At 35.0% G+C, this 26,117-nt stretch overlaps 1 protein-coding gene across 3 annotated transcripts in view; it reads right to left on the bottom strand.

Annotated features, from left to right (window-relative positions):
* The window catches only part of LOC149065667 (transmembrane protein adipocyte-associated 1 homolog), a 41,342-nt gene extending 16,001 nt beyond the window's left edge, over positions 1 to 25,341 (bottom strand). The window contains exons 1-6 of one of the 3 annotated variants that reach the window (XM_089253411.1): positions 25,315 to 25,341; positions 22,195 to 22,367; positions 21,317 to 21,449; positions 9,858 to 9,947; positions 8,060 to 8,132; positions 1,982 to 2,061 (exon numbers count right to left, since the gene is read on the bottom strand). In XM_089253411.1, the coding sequence (XP_089109537.1) occupies positions 1,982 to 2,061; positions 8,060 to 8,132; positions 9,858 to 9,947; positions 21,317 to 21,449; positions 22,195 to 22,358 (540 nt within the window). In that variant the 5' untranslated portion in view covers positions 22,359 to 22,367; positions 25,315 to 25,341. Of the gene's footprint in view, positions 1 to 1,981; positions 2,062 to 8,059; positions 8,133 to 9,857; positions 9,948 to 21,316; positions 21,450 to 22,194; positions 22,368 to 24,864; positions 25,154 to 25,314 lie in introns of those variants that run through there. The other 2 variants (XM_089253409.1, XM_089253410.1) reach the window with 2 other exon arrangements.
* Positions 25,342 to 26,117: the final 776 nt, after the last annotated feature.

Genomic DNA, 26,117 nt, shown 5'->3' with positions numbered 1-26,117 from the left:
CAAAATTTCACTTCCAACAAACGTAATGCCGTTGGAGGAAAATAAGTTAAATCTTGAAGGCCAGTAAGAAAGACAGATTCTTTTGTATCAATTCATGAGTTTAATTATAGTGATAATAGAATTTGACAAGAATGGAACAAGATCTTTGGCCTCATCTAGTAAATGTTTCATGATCGATTTATGTGCTCTAGTGGTCATGTAAATATAATCAGAAATAAACTGGTAAATCTTAAAGATGCATACTAACTATCAAAATCCAAAGGAAAAACTTTTTATACTTAAAAAATAAATGAAAAGTCAGAAAACTTATTTAATAATGAATAATAACTTTCTTTTACAAACTCATTCATTAACCAGATCAATCTACGTTAATAACTTTCACTTGCTTACAAAACATAGGAAAAAATCCTCATGAAACTAATTTTGTAACATAAGAAATGAAAAAAATTATCATTTAAATATTTCTTGGTATCTCACTGACTTGAACTGAATGCTTCTGATTAAACAGATTGCAACGTATTTTGAATTATCATTCAGTTTTGTTTCATAAAAATAATGAAATTATCAAGAGAAAACAATTTTCAATTAGTGGCAACCAAAAAAAAAAAAAACCACCAACAACATAATATGGGGAAAAACCCAGCAATTCGATTGTTATTATGTAAATATTGTAAAATAAAAAGCTATTCGGTTTTTCATCTTCCTTCAAATCTGCCATATAATTATAAAGCTGGTCATCTCAGCCTTTCATGAGTTAATGTCTTTTTATAGAATTTCTGTTTTATAAAAACTTATCTTTAAATTTTATGCAGCATTCAGAACAAATTAAATGATTTTCCAGAGAAACCAACAATGAATTCACATTTTAATTAACGAATATGATTCTGAATCGAATCATCTTCATTAGCAGAAGTATCACGATATCATAGTGCTGAGTAGTATGAAAATTTATCATTTGTAAAAACTTTTCTTAATGTTCTATAAAATCATGTAAAACATAGAAGAAATTCTCATAGAAAAAGTTCAAATTCTTTCATTGAGCAAGTGTTTGTGCCATGATCATTAGCATTCTATTTGTAATCATATATAAACAGAATAAAGAGATAGGAATGTATTCTTTTAAATGTCCCATCACCACTTCAATATTTTTTTCATTTTTTTGGAAAATGATACTTTTTGTAAACAAGGAAAAATTGTAGGCGATTTGTAGCCAACTCTCAAACAGTTTATTTATGTTTCTTAGTCCAAGATTGATAGGTTGTGGCCTATCACTTGGTGTGGGTATATTTTCTAGTAGCCATGTAGACCTTTCAACATTATACTTATGTAACATAAAAAAAAAAATGCAACCATTTACCATCTTCACTTCAAAATATGGAAAACAGATGGCAGCAGCAGCAGAACTCAAAACAAACAAGCACAACTCTGACAACATAAATACATTAGTGGCGCGCACACTCTGAATGCACATTCAGGCATGCACCAATTTGTTAGAAATTCTGCAGATGAATGTGTAGGAGGTGCATATACAGTGAAGTAGTAGTCATATGACTGTAGTTGCCTTGGCACAGCCTCTTTTCCTCAAGTGGAGAGAGAAGTAATACTTCAAATCCATTAAAATTTTGACAATGACAGGGCCAGTTTTTAACTTGAAATCTCTGAAATGTTTTTGGTATACTGGGTGAGTCTTATGAACCTGAGCTACTGTATCTATTCTATGTGATGAAAAAAAAACAAAATATGCTGAACTGAACAAACCGAGCATGACCAGGCTCTGTCACAGCAGCAATGTGAGCTCAGTGCCCTGGAGGGCGGGGTCATGCCAGAAAAAACTCCAGCCAGTAGTTCAGCTAGTTAATCAAAGGAAAAGAAAAGAATGCAAAATATGCTAACTGACAAAAAAAATCCCATCGATTTTTAATGAATTTTCCATATGTAAATGAATAAATTGAACAATAGAATTCATATCATTTATCCCTACCTGAACTGCAGAATATAAAAGTGAAATACAGGATGTGACAATAAGAATTCTTCTAATGCTTGTATGACTATCCAGATGACCTGAAAATACATTATGAAAAATAAAATTTCTGAAAAAAATATGTTAGAAATGAAACCTGTATCCAATTTTATTAAATGTGTAATGTATAACATGTCTTGCTTGTATGTGTATGAAAAAATTCCTCCATCAACTCAATGTTATTTTTACTTTCCTTTATACAAATACAAATACAAATACAACGCCACAACAGGCAAATTGCCCAACGAGGTGGCTGACTTAAGAACATCATGGATCCCCGAGCCCTTTTTTACCCTACCTACTACTGCTACACCACACATGCACCCCGCCCACAACCCCCCGCGGAACCCCCCAACGAATCGGTACATGCGGGAATGTGTGTGTACGTGTAGTGAAACCTGACGTGAAGTTTGTTCCTGTGTAATGCTTGTTATGTGTCGTGCTGCCATCTGCCACCAGTTTTTTTCTAACTATGAGTGAAGTGTTATGATTGAATGATTTATCGTTGTAGGACTGTTGCTCTCTGTGGCGAGACTTTTTAACGGGGAGATCGGCTCGCATTTGCGCCTTGAAGTTGGAAACCACAGAAAACCAACTTCAGCCGACCACCACTGTGGGGTTCGAACCCGGATCCTCGCATCGCGAGTCCGTCACTATAACCACTCGACCACCACAGTGGCTTTTTGACGCTGCCTTATTCGTTTCTCCTCCCGCAGGACACCCGGTCCGACGCGCTTCCGGCGCGTCGGGAGCGACAGCGTCTGGCTCCGTAACCGGGGCGAGAACGGGAGTTTTGTCTTTCTGCTGTTACGCGGGAACTTTCGCGACTTTTAGTGATTTTTAAAAAATATCAAAGCAGCAAATTATTTTTGAAGAAAAGACAACTGTTTTGACACATTTGTTTTTAAGTATAATCACTTTATGCACACAAGAGCTAATTGAACTGGAAGCTATTAACTACTTTACGATCAAGGACATAATATTGCGTCCAAACAGCAATGGAATAAACTCAAAAATGTTCTGTCTTCTTTCTGCTCGCCTCATCACAGCAAAACTTTGTTGCAACCCTACGAATGAATGAATGAACGCCAGAACTTTGCCACTGGACTTATCCCATTGCGAGATCTCTTCCAGCCCAGCTTCGTGGCATAGTCCGAAACACTTTGAGTCAAAAAAGGAAAAAATAACAAACAAAATTTTTACAACATATTTTCCCTGGACAATTGGGTAATGCCATGATTAACAAATTTTTTGGTGATTACAGATGAGATGGGGTTGGGAGTTGGAGAAAAGTTCTGGGGTTCCGTTAAGAAGGATGAATGTACATATATTAGAATGAAGACATATTATTGAAGCAATTGGAGGGGCTCCATGCCATCTAATCTGTTATCTTGCACTGGTCATATTATATACCTAGGATACAAAAGGGAATCAAACAAACAAAATGAGAATCTTATTGTACAATACAAAATATCCATCAGAGTGAGCCATCTCACTTAACACCTTGTTGGTGAGCAAATGGGTTTGATAACTTGTGGGCTAGAAGCCAGCATCAGTTTTATTGGATTGAGTTCACTCGCTCTGGTGGATCTGATGAAAGTATACAAAAGAAAAATATTGTGTGTGGGGGAATATATACAATTAGGGGATCACCTGTGCCATCTCGCTTAGACTCTTATTCTGTGAGCAACATGAATACGACAATATGAGTATGCATGTGTGTTGTGGACATAATATGCATGAAGAACTTGAATAGAGGAAAGAGAAATACACATACATACATACATATAACTGTCAGGCCGAGTCGTCTCACTCTACACCTATTTTGGTAAGCAATGGGGGATTAGTTTTAGTGGGGTATTGTCCAGAGAGAGCCTCAACTAAAAATTAGCTTCGGTCTTGTTTTGGTTGACTTGCTCCGGCTGGTTATATTTATAAAAAAATGAATATATATAAAACAAAATCTACATGTAATTGGTTATTATGAAACCATGTGTCCTCCAGCCTAGCATCTCCGCTAGAAGAGCTGAGTGGAGGCCACTTGTGATTATCACATTTACATCGTTGTTACAAGAGTGTCACAAAAATTCTTGTTTGGGTCCCGTTAGTACATACTATATCTTGTTCATGTAATGGTAATGCGTTAGTAGTGGCAATCATGTGGATGTAATTTTTGTTGTTGTTGTTTTTATCTATTTCTTTTTCTTTATTTTTGAAAAAGTTAAAAACATTATTTTATAAATCTGGTGGACAACTTTTTGTTTTCCATTAGTGTGTATATATTTAACAATGCTAGTAATCCTTGCTGCTGTGTTTTTGTTTTTGATGATTTGAGTGTACCACTGTTTTCTATTGTTTTGGCACATTGATATGTGTAGATGTTTTGTAAATTTGCATTCTGTAACATAGTGACCTGGAGTATTCACTATACCGCAGGCACATTTGTCTATTCGTTGGCATTTCCATTCATGTAGATTTTTAGGGAATGGGCCGTGTCCGGTTATGAAGATAGTGACCTCCCTATTTCAGTTTAATGCGTTGTAGGTGACTCGAGGGACAATTTTGTGCACTTTCCTAGCTGTTGTTCCTTGGTCCCAAAGTTACTGCCATTTCTGGAAAGTTGCTCGTTTAAATTGTTGCTTTAGGAGCATTAGTGGGAAAGAGTTATCAAGTTTATTGTCACAGTTGATGGCAGCCTTGTCTAGAGAGTCTGTTCTTTCATTTCCAAGGCTACCTACATGGGCCTTAGTCCAACCTAGGAAATTTTTGGGTCATCTAATAAATGCAGACTCAATACACGTACTATTGTGTTTCTATTTGTTGGATATAGAAGTGCTTGAAAGGAGGGGTGGCTATCAATTATCATTAAAACTTGTTCTCCTGTTCCCATTGCGTATTGTGTAGGTGCTTCTATCACTAACAATTCCACTTGAAAGTTACTATTGTTTGCATCTAGAACCACTTTAAACATTTGCTTTTCTGTATTGTTTGTGTATACCCAATAGGCTGCTCCATGCCTTCACCAGTTTTGGAGCCATCTGTGTATATGTGGGTGTTTGCTAGTTTTATCACGTGGCTGTCAATCAAAATTTGATTGGGGATAGTTGAACAGGAGTGGTGGTAGTGCCAGCCATGCTCCCGTGCTTCAAAGTTATTGAGGTCAAAATCTAAAAGTTCTGGTTAAACCTAACTGCGTTTGTATAGACTGCTTCCATTTGGAGCTTTAGGTGTAGTGGGCAGTTGTCTGTGATCACATACAGTCCAAGTGTGGCTGTTGCGTCGTAGGCCCCAATTATCTTTAAAAGAAATTTCTTATGTGTGCTATCTAGGATCTGTTGTTTTTTTTTGGTTGGATGCTTATACCACACTGAGGCGCCATGGGAAATGATAAGTATATATAGCTCTCTATCTTATACTTATGTATTATATTGTTTTCCTTTCATTTGTTTTTTCTTACTTCTCTATTTTTTCTTTTCTTCCTTTTCCTAACATGCGGTTACATTGTTGCGGATTCTTGAAACAGAGATCATCCAAATTTCTTGCCAATCACTTGTAAGCAAAGCGGTTTAACAACAAATTTGCTGCAACAAAAAAGCTGCTGTATTGCTTCCATACCTAAGCTACAATTTAAACAGTGGAATTGAAGTTGCCCTGTTATCCTGCTCAATGTTGCTGATGTAATATTATGTTGGAAGTTCTATGGAAAAAAATGCAAAACACCATTTTTTCACTTTTCAGGTATGTGAACCAATTCGAGATAAAACAGGAATCCTGAGAATTTTTGCGAGAGTAGATAAAAACACATTTTTCAATCAAAATTTTTTTCCCTTTTCTTCTTGGCTCGTATTTGTGTGAGGGGTTGCATATTAAAATTTTGCAGAGTGAAAGAATTTAAAACTGACTGGAGTATATAATCACAAATTAGAAATAATATCAAGTACAATATGCAAAGGCATGAAGTTATTGAAAATATTAGGAAAGGAGTTCTCTCCCAAACCCAATGTTTCTACGTATTATTGAAATGGTGGAAAGTATTGAGTGGCCTGTGGCTCATGGACTGGATACAAGTTTAGATCTATGATAATTTGGCAGTATATAGATTGCAAGCAGTTTATTTGGCATTATATATATATATAGTTACAGGTTGTCCAAAAATGGACCGATGGTTTTCAAAATGGGATAGCAAGAAAACAGTGATACATAATAAAGTCATTCTTGCAGAATATAAATGTGCAAAGTCAGGAATTATTTTCAATTCACTTTCTTTAGAGTAGTACACCACAATTTTCACCACAACAGATGACGCTTCAAGTCAAGAGTCTGTCAATCATTGGAATACTCATGGAAATCACATCACTGAAAAGTTCTCAATATGTCCACTGTTCGCTGCAACTACATCTTAATAATAGTACAAAATAAGCTACAACATTCTTCATACTGTTTATTGGAACGGTTTCACATTCATCACGAATGAGCACCAGGTCAGCCATCATGGCGGGGTTTCAGTTGTATGCTGCATCCTTCAAATGGCCTCATGGAAGAAATCTCATGGATTGAGATCCAGCAAATACGGAGGCAAATCTATGCCCTTGCCCATTTCATTAGGGTAGCACAATTCAATGACACAATCAACAAAATATTCCTCCAAGAAAGTGAAAACCTTACACCACCTTACATGAATAAAGTTTTTTTCAGGTGATTCATCCAAGGCATTAAGAATGGCCACAAATTCCTGCAAGATTTTAATGTAATGACATGAATTCACTGTCTCCTTTGGAAAAGTAAGTCAAATGATGCCTCTGCTGCATAAAGATGGCCATACAGTAATTTTTTTATGAATACAGAGATCATGGAATGCATACACAAGGATTCTCCATTCCCCAGCTCTGCCAATTCTGTTTATTTATGAAACTGTCCAGATGAAAATGTGCTTTATCAGAAAACCACATACAATTTAAGTCAATATTGCCATTGTCAATCAATTGCAGCATTTTGTTAGCAAAAATCTGTGAAACCCTCAGAAGTGGTTGCTGTGTTTGGAGTTTATTTGTATGCAAACATTTCAAGGCAATTTCGTAGTATTCTATCTGTTAATGTCTCATTCAATGAGCATGCAGCTGCAGTTTTGGGGATCAATTTCTTCTGACATGTTGTTAATAATGTTCTGAACCACCTGAACATTTACTACAGTCATGGCAGACAGTGGCTGCCCAACGTTTCCCACAAATTCACATCTGCAACATTTTATTGTATTCAGATGTGGACCGCTCTTGAAACACTTTCATGTCACCGTTGTACTCTCACCCAATTGATGGTGTTTCAAAACAATAAATATTCTTAGCTCCAAAACACCATTTTCACGATTCACTAATACTGGAATCTCATTACACACTTCTCCAGTGACAAACTCCCAAATGCATTTAAACTGCATTGATTCACTGGTCTCTGCACATGTCTCACATACAGCAACATGCTGCTGCAGCACCACCTGTTGTGAAAATTTGTACCACTCAAAAGAAAGCAAACTAAAAAATTCTTGACTTTGCGCATTTACATTCTGTAAAAATGACTTCAATGCCTGTCAGTGTTATGATGTGATCCCATTTTGAAAAAAGTCTCCATTTTGAGACACTTTGTATTTGTCCATCATATTATACGCAATAGTTCTTTTCGACAAGATATTAAGCTTGAAAATTAATTTCTCATTTTGTATTTTTTACTTGATATATTTCATGCCACTGATTTGTGCATGGTACTAGAATCTAGAAGCTCAATTTAAGTGGAGGAAATTAAATTCAGGGACAATGGAAGTGTTTTAGACCCATGGCGCTCAGCTTGAGCTTCATGTAAACATTTTGATTTTTGAATAAATTCTGGTAATGTGCTCGAATGCATACCAAAAAATACTGCAACGGCTCAAGTATCTATGGCCTTGACATACAAAGTTATATAAGCAGTCTCTAATGTAGGAAGTTTTAAAATCTCTCATTAAAAATGTATGTATGTGTGTATGTATGCACAAAAAAACTGTTTAGTTACCAAAAGCAAGGCCAAACACCAAAACACTTATTTCTGTAGCCAACAAGAAAAACCTTACAAGCACCCATAAGATCTATAAAAGAAAAAAAAAGTATTTAAGTTCCATGCAATAAAAGAATTTACTCCAAAAAATATGTTTTGCAGCATTCAGTTTAGCATTGAGTACAAAAGTTTCAGAAATGGGCAGTTTGAAATGTCAATGCTGTGTGATCAGCATGCTTTGTAATGACAGATTACAATTTATAAAAGTTGAATTTGAATTCATGTAGACCAAAGTTTCTCAACCACCAGGCCCTGACATCAATCAGTCAAACCAGGCAGAGATATTCAGTTTTATTTTCCCCCCATTTATCTTCCATTAGTCCTACAACAGGGCTTTTGAGAACCACTCTTTCTCTAATCCTAATAAAAATTATAATTCTGTTAAAAAAGATACCAGGTTCAAAGCAACCATCATTAATAAAAAGGTGCATTCACAAATATTTGTTAATCAAACTAATATCATTTTTGTTATTGTATTCTGAAATTAAATTTTTTCACACATCCTAAATAAGACATTTTTTTTCTATGAAGAAAAAAATTTATATATTATACAGTTTACTTTCACAACCTGAATACAAACTTCTTAACACTAGGAATTCACATCAGAGCACTTTAATTTCTTTGCCCTTTCAACATTGGTTCCTTTTCTTACTTTATACAGTGAAACCTCGCCATAATGATACTCGATATTAAGATAAATCCCTCTACAACAATATCTTTTCAAGTCTTGTTTGTGAATGTCTATACTCTAATGTTAAACTACTGCATCTCGATAAAAAGATAATCCCTCTAAATTAAATTTTTTCTTGGTCTGCAGAGTGTCGTTATATCAATGTTTCACTGTATAGTATATATTTTAAATAAAATTGATTTGATTCAAGCACACAATGTCTACTTCCACTAAGTATTTAAATTCTTAATTTGATGTGTGATTAAAATTATTAATAGTCAATGAAATTTTGTGGTACTGGACAAATCTAAAAACATGATTTTGGTGCAAAAAGTGTGTGTGCGTGTGTGTGTGTGTGTGTGTGTGGTGCACCAATATTTCAATATATTAATGACACAGCTGTTCCAACCAGAGCCAGTTGAATTAACAACCTATACACATTGAAAATTTAGCTCAGCTACAACATATTTACTATAGAGTAATGCAATTTTAGCACCATAGCTGGTCAGTGCCCCATGCAAAATTGTAGGTTTTACTTCCCAAAGACCAGCCTTGGTTCCATCCTTTGGATATACTACATAAATAAAAACATTATAACAGAGAAACATACCTAAAATTTATGAATAATTGAATATTTGTCTTCTTTACTTTCAAAATTATTAGTTTTTTTTTATCAGAATTCAAAACAATCACTAATAAAAATTAAAAATTTCAATTTCAATAATTCTGCAATTTTATTAAACAAAATCATTGACTCCCAGGAAAAGGCAGAGGACTTTATTTTGATAATTCTGTAATCTATTTGGGTCTTCTAAGAAACCCTTAGCTTGTTTGGACAAATTATTAACATAGATTCTTATAAAATACTGAAAGCTTATACATACAAAACTCAAAAAAATAAAACTGATTAACTGAGTAACCCATTACAAAAAGAAATGAAATAAACTTTACATTCAAAAAATTTGAAATAACCCTTTTTATTCAAATTATTTAGCAAGAATTTGGTACAAGAAAAAAAACTGATAGATTTTTGAAAATCACTACTAAAAATAAGAAAAATACTAGCTTTATAATAAAGAAAAATACCTTGTCTGTTACATCACCAGCAGTTAAAGTAGCATTCACTGTCATAGCAACTATGCACCGGACCACACTGACAACAGCATTGATAGCTACCTATTAGAATGAAATTCAAATAGGAATGTGGGATAAAATAGAAATTGATATTCATAATAACAATCATTAGATATGAAACTTAATTCTGCTTTAAAAAAAGAAACTTTCATAGCAATTTGTGAAAAACTAAATTATAATTAAATCTTGGAAGTAAATGCCTTCTGTACTACTATAGAGAGGACTAGCTTTGTGATAGTTGTAAAAACTTTTTTGATTAAATCAATCAATCAATATCAATCAATTTTATTGTTTTGGCCGCTGGCCTTTAACAATTGATGGCAAAAAAAGGATATTACATAACACAAAATTGCATATGAAACACAAAGTGAAATAACTAAGGGGGAAAAAAAGGATGAAAAAAGGCAAAAGAACTAAAAGACAATATAAACATGAAATGGGGAGAAAAATACAGGGTGGGCAAAAAGTCTGTAGAAACTTTAAATATGAATAAAAACTCAAAAAATAATCAAAATAAAAAAACGGTTTGTAGGGTTAGCATCGCTAGGTTACAGGAATTTTTTAAGACAGGAAAAATAACAAAAAGCAGCCGATAGGTGGCGTTGGTATGAGCGAATTCGGTGGAAATATGTAAATAAGACGATTATAAGAACTTGCGCTCCTTATCTACAACAAGTTCACCGTTGTAAACCGTCTATATGGACCTGTTGCACTCTGCCGTTGCTGGATTTGTGACTCGCCTTCAATGTGTTACCCCCTGTGGTGGTTGTTCATGTGGAACACATATTTTTCCTGTTTTAAAAAAATTCCTCTAACCTAGCAATGTCAACCCTGCAAATCGTTTTTTATTTTGGTTATTTTTCCGGTTTTTATGAATTTTTAAAGTTTCTACAGACTTTTTGCCCACCCTGTATAAACAAAACATATGAGAAATTGATTACAGTTTGGAGTTATTCCCGAAGTTCTTAATTCCATTGCAGATACAATAAATTAATATTTATTAAAGCATGTAGTGTAGTCATTGAAATGCAAGATATTTTCGAGGTTGAGAGGAGTAGAATCACCAAAGACAGTAGTTTGTATTGCAGTATATTTATTGCAGGTTATAATGATATATTTCTAGGATTCATACTCTCCAGAAGTGCAATGCATGCAAGTTTGCTCGAGTGAAAATCAGGTGTCTCACTCCCTCCAAAACATTTAGTACATAGCTCTAGAATCTCAACTGAATAAGGACTATTTTTATGCATAGATCAGGATTAAAATTTAAATATTCCTTCAAAGCTATATTTGTTCTTAGATTTTTATAGAGAGGGAAATGAACGAATTAGTAATTCAAGCTAAAACGTGTTGGGCATCTTGATTCTTCAGATTTAATATTATAAATTGTAGGTGGGATTTGGCAATTAGATGGTTAGTTTCAAGTTTGAGGAAGGAGAAACCAGCGTTGTTTGTGTATGTAGCTGTAGTATTTCTTATTATTCTTTTTCTCTGTATCGCCACTAGATGGCACTGCTTACACAATTATTATCTATGTTATTTTTCCTGCCTTTTGAGGCAGATGTCTTTTTGTATCGGCTCAAGTCTGTCGTACCGTTGCTTCATCTCATAAATAAATGTTTTTTATTATAATTGAAACCTTTGCGTTCTCCGTATATAACGCCACGTTCGTATAAATTTTTTGGCGCCCAAACAGGGACTCACTGCAGAAAGTAGTCCACGTCATGTCAACTAAGGACATCGTCGCTCATCGAGGCAGAGCTAAGGCCTTGATCACAAGAATCCAACATTTTGTCGAAAGTGCAACCGAGTTCGACCACGAGGACATCAAGACCAGATTAGAAAGGCTCGAGAATGTCTTCGAGGAATTTGTTCGCCATTACGAATGCTTGGACAAGGAATTATCAGAAATTGCTCAGGTGGAAGAACAGTATTTTCCAACGAAATCCAAATTGAAACAGAAACGAGCTCTGGCTGCCGTGACAAAGGAGCCTTTGATGACGGTTGAGTTTTCCGATGTGGACACCCGTGCAGAAAGAATTCTGCTGCAGCTGGCGGAACAACAACAAGTGCTTTCGCAGTTGATGACACATTCACCGTCTACTACTACAATAGAGGTAAGAGACAGTTATTTGCCTCGCATAAACATTCTGTCATTCGCGGGGTCGTATATAAACTGGAACAGTTTCAAGGACCTTTACGAATCGTTGATTCATAAAAACGAGGATTTGACGAACGTACAGAAATTCAATCCTGAAAGGTCAGCAAGCAGAATCAAGGTGCCACAGAAATCAACATCGTCACCTAGCGATCTCATCAAGAGCTGTCCATCATGCATCAGACCTCACGGGCTACATAAGTGTCAGATTTTTAAATCCTGGTCAGTGGCCGAGAGAAAAACCTTCGTTCACAAGAAACAGCTATGTTTCAACTGTTTCTCCAGCTCTCACAAAGTTTATGAATGTTCGTCATCGTTCAGGTGTTCGCGATGTGATCAGCGGCATCATTCAACTTTGCACGAAGTTGTGTCCACTAGTGTTACCGGTGCGTTATCAGATATGTCTGTATCTACCGAGTCTAAGGTGCATGATCCCACAGTTTTGCAATCAAATATTTCCGCTAATGTCTCTTTCTGTACGCTATTGCCCACAGCTCAAGTGTGCGTCTTGGATACGATACGTCAGGTAATCGTCACATTATCTGCGCACTTCTAGACTCGGGCTCTCAGTGTTCCTGTATCAGTGAAGCATGTGTCCAAGCATTGAGTATTCGCCGCAAAAATACCCACTTTGCTGTGAAAGGAGTGGCAGCTGTGGACGCTGGTACCACTAGAGGCTTAGTGAACTTAAAATTATATTCTACCTATGATGATAATCATTATATTGACATTGATTCGTATATCTTGAGAAAGTTAACGGCTCCATTGCCCCTACTGAGTTTGTCCGTTTGGATGAACTGAATGCTTATGCCGATTCGCTTAAATTAGCTGATGTTTACTTTGATAAGTGTAAAAATATTGACATTATTATTAAAGTTGAACATTTTTTCTCTTTGACATGCCCAGGGCAAATACGAGATAACGATAGTGCACTTATTGCCCAAAATACATTGTTTGGTTGGGTGCTGTCAGGAAAGATCCCTGCCAAATTTAATGAAGCTAATAATAACTGTCAGTCTAATGCTAATTTGATATGTATTCATTCTGAATTGGATATCGATGAAACATTTCATGGTTTTTGATGAGATTCCTACAGTGTCCCATGAAAACTGTCTCTCCCCTGAAGAGGAATTTTATGAGGCATTTTCAGGACAATCACCACTGTGCACGGTAACTTACGGAACATCATCGACCCCCCTTCTCCACTACTAGATCATTGCATCACATGGCCTTGAACTGTGAGGAGAGCTTATCAGCTGTTGCTGATGTCATTAAAAACGACACGTATGTTGACGATTTATTATCTGGTTGTGATGATTTGACAAGCGATATAAACATTTGTTCATAGCTTATCTGTGTTTTCAGAGAGCATGGTTTTCATTCGAGAATAGGCATTTTAATTTGTTGGAACCAATTGAACATATTTTTTCTTGGGACGTCTCTTCTGAAAATGCATCCGTTGAAAGTTGTGGTGATGGTATCTTACAGGTGGGAGGACGTTTGCAACATTCATCTTTAAATCGTTTTCTTTCAGTTTGTGGAGTTGACTTTGCAAGGGCTGTCAATATAAAACAACACAGAGGTCACGGATCTCTTTTGACGAAGGAATATACAGCTGTTTTTGTATGTTTTGACCGAGAGCTGTTCATATCGAAGTTGTCAGTGATCTTACACCCAGTGCATTTATTACAGCACTTCAACGATTTTGTTCATGTGCAGGTCTACTAAACATATATATTGATAATGCCATAAATTCATCTAAGTAGAAATGTTATGTTCGAGTAGTTGCCATTCGAACTACTAGGAGTATTTTTAAAAGAAATTTTTAATTTGTTAATCAGATGCTAAGATATGTGTTCTACCCATGTATCAAGAATAATATGACACCATGCATATATTCTTGATAGGGTGGGAGTATGTTTGTGTATGCAGCTGTAGTATTTCTTCTTATTCTTTTTCTCTGTATCGCCACTAGATGGCACCGCTTACACAATTATTATCTATGTTATTTTTCCCACCTTTTGAGGCAGATGTCTTTTTGTATCGGCTCGAGTCAGTCGTACCTTTGCTTCATCTCATAAATAAACGTTTTTTATTATAATTGAAACCTTTGCGTTTTCCGTATATAACGGCGCGTTCGTCATTCGTATACACAAGCGTTAATCAAGAATATCCCACAGAGAACAAACCTAATTATATTTAGAATCTGAGTTGTGCTTAGCCCTCTTGCAAAGGCTGAGAAAACTTATCTTTGGGAATCTCTTCTAGCTCATTTTCAAAATGTGAAGCCAAAAACTTAAAATATGCTTTTTAATGATGATACTCAAGCTCGATTGACCCAGTTCAGAGCATATCCTGTAAAATGGTATCAGTTTTGAGAATGTGAAGAATCTTCAGGCAAAAGAACTAAACAAAGTGTCAATGTCACTCTGGTATTTAACAGCCCGAATTTCAGCACCATACAATGCTGTTGAACTTATTAATGATCAAAATAGCATTATAGCTGCTTTCAAAGAGAAGGACAGCTAGTCAGAACTGGCCATACACCTTTACTGGCCGATGTTGCTTTTGCAAAAAAGTGGAGCTTTGCGGAGTGATACGTGCCTGAATATTGGAAGGGTTGGCCTAAATAAGTGTACTGTGACACTGTCAAAATTTATCTGTCAGCGAAATACCAATGCTCAAATTTTTTCAGGCGTCCACCTCTTCTGCAGACCATAATTCTAGTTTTTCCCAAATTTAATTGAAAATGGAAATAAAGGCAGAATTTATGTAAAATGGTCAATTTCTTTTGTAGATTTATTGGAAAATATCCCCGAGGATAAGGGTTTCTTCCTGCAAAACACCTTTTATTACTGGGATGCTAAGCATTATGTTAAACCATATATATTATCATCTCCTGTATTCATGCATTTCAATATATTTATGAATTTTCTGCTGAGACCTAGGTCTTGCAATATGCGCCATAGTATTTGGTGATTAGTAGAATCAAATGCAGCCCTAAAATCAATATATATAATCTACTACCAGGTTTTGATAATTTGCATTGGATGATATGCAAGATGAAAATTTGATCCGTGCAGGAATACCCTTCACAGAAACCTGCCTTTTCTTCAGGAATTATATTTTGGGCATTTAGCCATGTCATAAGGCATTTTTCCAAAATCTTAGTGAACAGTTTCAGGAAATTTGAGACAAGCGCAATTTCTCTATAGTGAGATGGATCTCGAACATCGCCTTTTTTAAAAATTGGGTAAATAATTATTTCTCAACAGGGACTGGGTATATAGTTTGATTGTTTAACATAGCATTGTACCCTGAGAGTAAAATTTTGATTAAACGCTTTTGCTTTGTATACATTTGTGTAATCCCTCATAAGGATATTAAATTTATTTTGAATTGATAAATTAAATGATTCTTGTATCAACATCCTTGTCAGAAATGGAGTGAGAATCAGTCAGATAATAGAGATTTGAAAAGATGCTATTTTGAAGGAGCAAGGTCATGAAAATATACCAGGCATGATTTGTCTGCCCCAAGTCGGTAATCAAATTTAAAGTGGTTTTTTGATGAAAGCAAACATGTTAAGAAGCAAAATAACTTTTTATTTTCCTCCATGTTAACATAAAGTTGTTTTTTTACTTACAGTACATCACTGGCATGAATCAGTTATTCCTGATAATGCTCAGCAGTTACAGCTCAACAAGATTGGAGCAACCCCTAATTCACCACCCTCCTCTTCCCCCCCCCCCTAAATACCACTAAATGCACTGCAACACCTTCTTGGCATGGGTGTTAAATGTTGCAGTATTGGTTGGAGCTCACCATGGTCTTATTTTCTTTGGATTATCTAAGACATAGTCTCCCAAACTTTTTGTTCCATCGCCCCCTTCATCAGAAATTTTTTCCTCTTATCGCTCCCCCAACTCAAGTAAACCCATAGGATCCAATGTTAAATCAGTAGGTTCTATCGCCCCCTTGGATCATTCCATCGCCCACCAGGGGGCGATATTGCCCACTTTGGGAAACACTGATCTAAGACATAAGTGACAACTTTGTAAAAGGAATTCATCTTCTTGAATGTGTAGAGCAACAACACAGTAACATCACGACACACATCCTTCTCTAAAAGTTGTTCCAGCTTCTTATTTCCCATTTCTTTGGCTGCCCCAGACATTGCCAATGAAAGGAAAATTTTTCACTCTTCAACAGCTGAAACCATTTTTTACAAGTACTGTAAGGGCCTAATCATGTGGGGAAACTAAAATTGAACTCCAGAGTTGAGTTGACTTGAACGAGTCGAGTTGCTCGTTCTCCCTCACACGACGCTACTAAAAGAAATTCCAAAGCCCAGGAAATTGAATAAAAACGACAGTGTTTAGTTCACCTCCTTATCTTCCTATACATTATGAACCGGGGTAGGAAAAAAAAAAAGAGCAATTCCAGCAGCAATGAAGTTGATATTTTATTATAATTATAAATAATTATCATCCTACACTATTATTTCTACCAAAAAAATAAATAAATAAATAGGGAAGAAAAATAAGGGTACATCCATGCCCCCCACATCCTTGAGCAGGGCCCCTAGGCTGAAATTTTTAGCAGGCCCCAAACCAGACTTTCACAGGCCCTTCTATAGTGCATTTGTAGCATGAAAAAACAAATGATAGTAATCGTCCCGGGCCCCGGGGTTGGAACTCTGTCAGCCCCACCCTTGTGGGGACCATGGGTACATCCATTTATTGGCATACAATAATTATTCATTACGGCCATCGTCCTAGTCCGATGGCTGGACTTTGCCTTATACAGAATTAGAAAAAGAACAACTCAAATGTTACTTTTCTAGTGACATTTTTTAATCAATGTTTACAACTGTCACAACATTGTTTACACTGTTATGATAAATTTTAGCTTTTTTGTTTTTCTTTTAAAGCTTGCAGATGTTACTTCAATATGGCTGAATAGTATAAAGAGAAAAAAAAATTACTAAATAAAATATTCCCCTCTTTAGGAGAGATGTTATGCTAGACCAGTGTTTCCCAATGGGGGCGATACCAGCTACAGATGCTATTGGGGGGCTACAAATGGACATAAGGGGGCGATGGGAGGACGAGAGGAAAAAATAAATTTTCGGAAACTGGAACCCTTTTCCCAAGAAAGCATTCGTAAATATCCATGCCTATGGGCGAAAAAAAAAACTAAGAATATTTGCACACAGTAGTTGTACTTGTTTCATTTGTTAAGGAAGCAGAGCTAAAGTGTTCCCCCCCCCCCTGAACATGCACTGTACATTCCAGATATATTGTAACTGTAATTGATCGATAAAGCCTTCTGTCGCAGATTTCAACACCATCTGGGAATGACTGGTTTTGCTAATGACTGTTCATTAATGGAGCTATCATCCCCCAAAAAAGTGCAGCTGGTATCAGTGTTCTGGTTTCAAGGCTGCTCGAGATGATTCTCGTCATTTTTTTTTCACATTATAAATTCAATACAGACGTGGCCCGCCAAAGAACCTAGCCTCGGGACGATGCAGGTGGGGGCATGATTTTAGCATCACTGTTCATTCACCTACGGCTATGGTCTTTTTGTATGCTTTTTTTTTTTATAAAAGAGCTGCTTAGAAACAGACACAAACATCAATGGTCAACAGCTCATCACGCGACACCACTAGGAACCCCGATGCTCCCTTTGAGGAACTGCCGTAATAGAAAATTTTTTGTAATGTATTCGCGCGCGTGTTCAAGTTCGTGAATTACTGAAACCTAAAGATAACGCGTAAGGAAGTACCAAAATATGAATTACAGACGAGCAGTCTTGAATTTTCGTGCAAAAAAAGTCACATATCTAAAGTGTTTGTTACACAACGGATGGACCTCCATTTCATAGTTCAAACATGCATATCAGCTTCAGCCACCTCATTGGGCAATTTGCCTCTTGGGGCCTTTGTGTTTGTATTTGTAATTTCGATGGTGTCCGAAATTAATTTAATGCAGAAGATGTTTGTTTTGAATCCACACCGTAAGTACAATAATGTATTTTTTTTCATCAAAATTTTGATGTTACTAAATCCTCTCTTATATTGACCGATTTTCATGATAAGTAAAGCACTTGGGCAGTACTATCTATCAGACGCACCGACATGAAAAAAATATTGGAGGGGGAAGGCATAAAGTTACTTGTTGTCCCATATACACGAGACTCAAGCCTGTACGCAGGACAGAGAGAACGTGCATTGCATTTTATTTTTAGAAATTAATTGTGGGAGGGGCGAGGCTCAGTACCCCATTAAAAAACTTATTGGGGAAGAGGGGCTCAAAGGACCTCAGCTCCTAGGTTTCAGTGCCTATGCCATCTATTAATACTTATCAAGAGCGCTATCCGTAACCGCACTGATTATGACAATAAGAATAAAAGGGAAATTTCGGTACTATCTCCAAAAACAAGCACCATTTCTCCTTCGAATATAGCAAAGAATATACGGATGTGGGGATACATACTCCTTCAGCATCGGATGATAGAAATTTCTTCTCACGATGGTGTTGGTTGAGTAGAAAATTTATTAGAATTTATTTTTTTGACTTGAAATTTTTTTTACGGTGACTTATGTAGTGTTTTTCTTTGAAAGAAAACAATGCATTTTTATACGATCTTTCAAGAGTCATTCTACTCAATTCAAAATCGACTCATTCTTAAGCATCGTAGTATATTAATAGTATGATGGAATTACCTTTTTAGCAATGTAGAATGCAAAAAACCAACGATATTCATTAAAAATACATGGAAATAGATGCCAATGAATTTCAGAGTATTTTTAGTGAACATCGTTGGTTTTTGCGTTCTATATTAATAGTATTCCTCAATGATATAATTATATTATCAAGCATATCTCTTTGAAAGGATTTTTTTTTTGTATTTTTATGTTTAATTAGCGTGGTTTCATCCGAATTTTTTCTTTTTAATATGTTTGAGTTGAAAGGGTTGAAATTCATTGCGATCTAACAAGATTTCAGAAGATATGTTCATAAAACAATGGTAAATATTTAGAATAATTATGTCATTCAGAATTATATGTAGAAGAAAACAAAGAGATAAGAGTCAATTGCAATCCCCCGATGCTTGCCAGTTTTAATCAAGAAAGAAGTGAGAGACCTGCGCTTGAAATAATGTAAAATTACATTTTCTTAAAATATGGCCCTATATAATATCGCAGTAACTCTGGCGATTTGAAAAATAAATGGCAGCTAGCCAGAGCCCGGTCACGGGCAAGGCAAGAATTAGGGCCTCTGTGACTTGAGTCAAAATATTTTGTTTACCCAGCGAATATAATGCCGGGATGTTTTGTATAGGAAATTATCTGAATAAAATATCAGATTTCTTTTTTTTTTATTCGTTCATTATCTTCATTGGCAAGAAACTCCATTTTTCTCCTATGGAACCGTTCACAGCCGAAATAACATGACAGAAAATCAGGTAATATAACAAAAAATATTTGTGCTTGAGTTAGTTTCAGAATTTACTTGGATAGCAAACCGAAAACACCAGTGAATGTTTCATGAGCTCCCAAGATAGATAATTTCGAAAACAAATTCATTTTAACGATTAAATTTTGAAATTTTTTTACAAACTTTATTGTTGAACATTTTGACAGCTGAGGATCATGTCCCACCTCTGATCACTTCGAAGGGGAAAAGTCATAAAGCAGTAGATTGCCAAGTAAATTTGGTTGCCGACCCATGCTTCAGAGAGTGTGAACACGATTGCGTATTTATTGCGTTATAACAACACTAATTCTAATTAGATAGCGATGTGCGCATATTTCGAAGACGGTCACTATAAAATCGCAACCACCGAGTAGTTTGCATCAATTCCATTTTTAAAAAATGTATATATATATTTCTAATTAGCCGGGTGCAAGTGGCTTTGTTCGAACTCCTACATGCATTGGTATGAATAATTTTGTACGAAATAAAATTTCTGGATAAGCGATTTCATAGGAGTATGTAACAGATGTTAAATATAGTTTAAATTGTTTCAGGAATGTGTAAGATGGAGTTGACAATGGGGGGGGGGGGGCATGGAGGGAGATTAAAATAATATTTATTTTTTTATGTAATGTTATTTCATCATGTATTCTCAAGAGATCCTTACAATCTGCAATGAAATAAATAATCTGTACTGAATGAAAACAACAATTTTTGATACTTTTCTTTTCAATCTTCAACAATAACAATTATCACATTTACAAGAAAAATTGACAGAAATAGCATTAAAAGACTGTCTGATGTTCAAATTTTAAGATGGCTATTAATTTTTCTGGCTGCAAAAGCAAATACTGTACCTGGAATTATGGGGATATACAGTGGAACCTCCCATAATGGACACCTCCAGTTACCAAACACTTTTTGAATGATGTCAACGGGACTCCGGATATGAGACTGATTATTTTGCTATCCATTAATGGACATTCTTCGATAGCGGCGAAAATTTTCGGTCTCATGAATCAGTGCCGTTTTAACGCATGGGCTCCTGAAGAAAAGAGGGCCTCAGAGAAACGAGATGTAGTTGCATTTTTTGAGAAGTTTCCCAGGTAGGGCCTCCATTATGGAGAGGTTCTAATGTAGCTAGACCTTTTTCATGTGCGAGACGTTTCAATGCAGTCACAAATCTTTCGACAAAAATCAAAATCACCTACAGATATTCAATTGTGAGGATTTGAGAATGCTGCTTAGTAAAACCAAGCGACAATCATCACACTTAGAAAACATCTATTAATAATATTTTTATTAAAACTAAGTAACAATTGTCATTTTGCAAACTACAACAATTGTTAAAACTTAAACAATTGTTTTTAAATAATTTTAACATTAATGGATATTTTTTGTGTGATGCGAATGTTACTTTGACCACAATAAATGCATATTTTTTGTGCATTTTTATAATTAACAAGTTTAATTTCTTTGTCTTGCAATGAAGTTTACTGTAATTTTTTTTAAATTGCAATTATTTTAGAATTTTTAACCCTTTTTACACTAGAAATGTTTCAGGAAAACATTGATGCAAAAAAAAACGAAAATTTGTCACTGCATCTTTCAACTTTTTAATGTGGGTTTTTAACATCTCTTCCAGGGGGGCGATGATAAATTTTGTTTTTGAAAAGGGGGTGATGGGCTGAATAAGTTTGAGAAACACTGTGCTAGAATAAGCATGCTCAAAAGAAATAAAAACAATACTATTATAATACAGTACTTACCAACACATAAAAAGCTGAAAATATTGGACTGTTTGTGGTCCTTAGTTTTAACCTTGCTCTATTACAACGAAACATCAAGAATAACATGAACAGCCCATTTGGAATGATGATTGCAAGATCCCAAATTCTAATCCTAAAGAAAAATATTTTGGCTTATAATCAGAGATTGAAAATTGAAGCAACACAGAAAATACTTTTGTCAAAATTCAAATGTCCTCTAATACTTTGAGGTACTGAAAATAATCAAATGAGATTGTTTGGTATATATAATATTATGTTAATTAAAAACTTATTAATTTTATCTGATATATTTATTAAATAATTTTTTTGTGTACTAAGTTTACATAAATTAATGTCTTATTTTACCATTTGCATAACTATGTTCTCAATTCATTATTTTAAAGCAACCATTATGCATAATATAATTTACACACAGATAACTATGAATGCTCAAGTAAAAATTATTTTTGTAAAAAAATATGAATTCTACAATTTCGGATTGAAAAAAATCATCAGGAGAGATGATTTGAACCTTGTCACAGAGGTAGAAAACAAATTGCTGACCCCTACGTGTATTATATAAATTCCAAGCGTCTTAATTATAATCTCCAACACAATATTTAACAATATGATCACGAACAGAAGACATGTCTACGAAATTTTTTGTACTAAAATTACGTGAAAAGTTACTCATTAATGAGCAAGGTTGAATATACATAGAATAAAACAATTGAAAATATAAAATTGATGAGAATTTAGGTGTTTCTGCTAGTATATCTTTAATAGCCGAAACATGTATGTAGCAAAGAACAATTATTGACAAATGTGTTCTGCTCATAGGAATAATGTTTAAAGATACAGAAAAGAAATATTTTCACCTTGTATTTTGAATTTCTCTATACAACACTGCTTGGCAAAACTCTTCTACAGCTGAAATATTTTTCATTTCATCGCTTTTTGTGTTCCCAGACAAAAAATCGCTGATTAAAGATGAAAATGTACTACAGTCACTTGACCAGTCTTCAGAAGAATGAGAATTCATTTCATGCTTCTATGAAAAGAAAAAAAATTTCATACTAAATTTCAGTACACTGCATTGATAAAGGGATTCAGAAAAATCCAATACCTAGAGAGTACAATAAGGTGAGCATTTTTGATTGCAACGAAGCTGCTCCGGTTTATAGAGCAAAAACAAATGTAACTGATGCTGAGCTTAATTCTTTCCGCTAATGTACTCCTTATCTAAATCACTCATATACTGAATCAAACTTCCCCATAGGAAATGAAAACTTGGATAATTCGTTCCACAATTATTAATTTCCATGAAAATGCCTAATAAAAATGACTTCAATCAATAATACAACATAATAAAATATATATAATAACACCATAAATAAACATACAATATGATGTTGGCAAATTAATTTAGTCTAAAAGGCAAGAGAGAGGACGACTACTGCGTTTAGGATGATTTACAGACTTTCTGTTGTTTGCAAACTTATACTTTTGTGAGACTTTGAAAAAGAACCTATCCAATGACACTTGCTCTTGCCTCCTTTTAGGATGTCTTGGAAATGGGAAATACCATTGTCATTGGACAGATTTTATTACTTGTTTCGATACAGCTTCATTTGAGTGGTTCTTTTCTGCAAAATTTTGGACAGATTCGCAAACATTCTATACATCTCTCTATTCTCATTTGAAGTGAGGGACTTCTCTTTTCGTCAGACGAGATACCGTCCATGAATTCCTGCTGCTGCATGCAAAGCAGATCCATCCACAGTCAACACTCCTAGCCATGTTCTACCACTAGTTCTTGAATATCATCCTCGTGCAACTCTACCTACAGGCCCGTCATTTGGGGGGGGGCAAAATACACTAAAAATGGTATATATATACAAATATATATACATTGAGTACATGTGCTTTGCCCCCCCCCCCCGGAAAAAGTTGAAATGACGGCCCTGTCTACCCCAAGGACATAATCTCTTTGACAAATGTTAACTCCTGTTCATGAGCTAGCCCACAAAGTTGCATTCGATAATGCAATCTGCCTAGTTTTCTCCAAGCAGAATTTAAAAACATCAAGCGCACATACGTATTACATATACAATGCTACATCTTGTTACGTACCATAAACAATCACGCTCGCGTGTTCATTTTTTGAGTGAGGCACGCTGACTGTAGGGGAGAATATTACCTACAAATCCTATTTAAATCCAATGTACATGAGTGAACAAAAGCAAGAAACCATCAGTTGAATTGTGATAATGTAAAAATAAAGAAACAAAGCACAAAACTTTTGCTTGTAATTCAAACCATCGCTCATTAACCGAGTCAAAATTAGTTCAAAATTTTTGCTTGTTAACCAAAGTTCCACAGCAATAGTAACCCACATGCTTAAAAAATAATAAGATTATCACATAAATTGAAAGATATCAAATTCAGCTATTGTAGAATTTTAGAAATGTCGCAGACTTTTCATTGATGATTTTAGAAATGTCACCAGTTGGTGTTCACCTTGATTATATTGCCTGTGAATCAATGGAAACATTTAATATATACAGCGATATCTTGGCCAAAGAAGATAATTTGTTCCAGAATTACATTCATTGGCCGAAACTGCATTCCACCCGAAGAGAATTTACAGGGACATGAGAAACTGAAGATCTTTTTATTTTACACTTATTTACATAATACAGTCAAGTTTGTAGGTGTCCTTCTATGTGGTGTAGTCAGCTCATTTCTGCGTCTCATACATGCAGGTGGGAAAGATAATTTTCTAGAAGGTCCAGACCGCAATTCAGTTTGGTGCAGAGTCTTGCACTGAAAACATTCATGTTTATATATAGGATCATATGTCTCGATATTTATCTCTTGGCTTAATCTTTCATGCCATATGAAATGGCTTAAAGCTTTCTGAAAGAGAAATAGATGCATATGTGGAAAGGAATTCCAAGATAGAACATAAATTAATCGCACTCGAACGTCAGAAATTCAGATGATCATTGGGCGAAAATTCAGACACAATACTGCTGTGTTACATGAACGTGTGCATCCATGTCAAGTAAAATGTTCATTAGCCAAAATAGAAATATTGTGAAAAAATCTTTGTCTGCCAAGGTATTCATTAGTCAAGTCATTACTGTATTTCAGTTACACAGTGCTTAGCAGGAAACATCTGATTGCTACAGATACAATAAGGAATGAAAAACATCCAATCGAAAATGCAAAAACCTTGAACCCAACAAAATGTATGAATCATTACAAAAAAAAAAAAAAAAATCAAAAACCATATAATAATTAACTGCTGTGCAGAATGCAATGAAAATAAAATCACCATTTATAAAAAGTATGCGTCAATTTCATTTTTATCCAGATAGTATATCCTGAATAGTATAGGAATAATGTTGAAACATACATGAGTTTTTGTCGTTTCAAATTAACTTTTATGAAAAGTTGGATGGCACTGAAAAAACGAATGATTGAAAAAACGAACAATGGATTTTCAACTAATAAATAACTTTACAAACATTGAAAGCCCTTACCATTTTTAGCATTAGTTTTGTTTCTCAAAAACATGAACCTAAGACAATTTCTTTCAGCAGCTTTGAGCAGCAGCGTTTTCATAGACCATAGTTGTCTCAAAAATTATAAATTTTTCAATGAATTTTTAAGAATATAACAACGAAATTGAATTATAAGATACTCAATACTAAATTTATTAGGTAGTATTTTAAAGTGTTTACGAAACCAACCTACTACATCTAATACTTCAACTTCAGTATTATACAGGGCTTTAACTGCTAGGACCATCCCCTGATCCAATACAATACCCAGCTGTGAATTTTTGAAACACTCCGAAGACTTGTACTTTCCGCCTTTTTCTCCTTTTATCCAAAATTTGCAAAAATCTATTTTGTAGATTTTCTAAGATGGCACTTCACGAAAAACTTGAAAAAAATCTCTGCAAAGAACTATGGGAAACGAATATTTACTTAGAATATGAGTGCCCATACATCCACGGCCACCACAGCCTGCAGCAGGACCCATGGAGGAAAGAATAACAGGAGGTGGCGTGACCAGAGCGTCCGTTAAGAAAGTATGGGGAATCAGGGTTGCCAGATGAAGCGAGTGATCACTCTATTAAAGGGACCAAGTAAGCCTAAACCACTGAGCTATAAGTAAAACTTTACTTATAGCTCAGTGGCCTAAACAAACCGTATCTTCCCATGCTTTCCTATGAGAAAAACATTCCCGTTTTTAAAAAACATTTAAAAATTTTCTTTTCACTTCAGGAACTCAATTTTTTTCTCTAATTCTGTGTATATATATTTACAATTGAACGAGAGCTTTGAAAATTTTAATTGTTATTTGTTTTCGAATATTAATTTCAACAGCATGGAACCTTTTGCAAAAATAACCAAAATTTACTCATATCTTGTGACACAAAATTCCTTCTCAGCATTTTAATTTACAAAAAATTATGCCAAAGCATGTAACACCTCAGTGCTGAGAGAGGGACAATGTTTAAAGACACTTGAACAAGCAGTGTTTGAAAAAATCTGACTTTTTTTTGCGAAAAACATTATATATGCAAAACATTAGCATATATAATGCCTTTCAGCTGTTTATATCAAAATATTGTAGAAATATTTCCAGTCCAGGTAGAACAAAAACTCGAACACAGACAATTTTAGATTTCAAATTCAATTCGAAACTGTTTTTTGTCAAATTTTCGTACACATATCACTTTAAAAGCAAAGTAATAGATACAAAATGAAGAGGGGGGGGGGAAACC

Source organism: Pholcus phalangioides, unplaced genomic scaffold, assembly GCF_987345545.1.
Source record: "Pholcus phalangioides strain wild (caught in Gottingen) unplaced genomic scaffold, Ppha-v1.0 ptg000039l_1, whole genome shotgun sequence".
Lineage (NCBI taxonomy): Eukaryota > Metazoa > Arthropoda > Arachnida > Araneae > Pholcidae > Pholcus > Pholcus phalangioides.
This window is presented reverse-complemented; position numbering and strand designations above follow the sequence as displayed.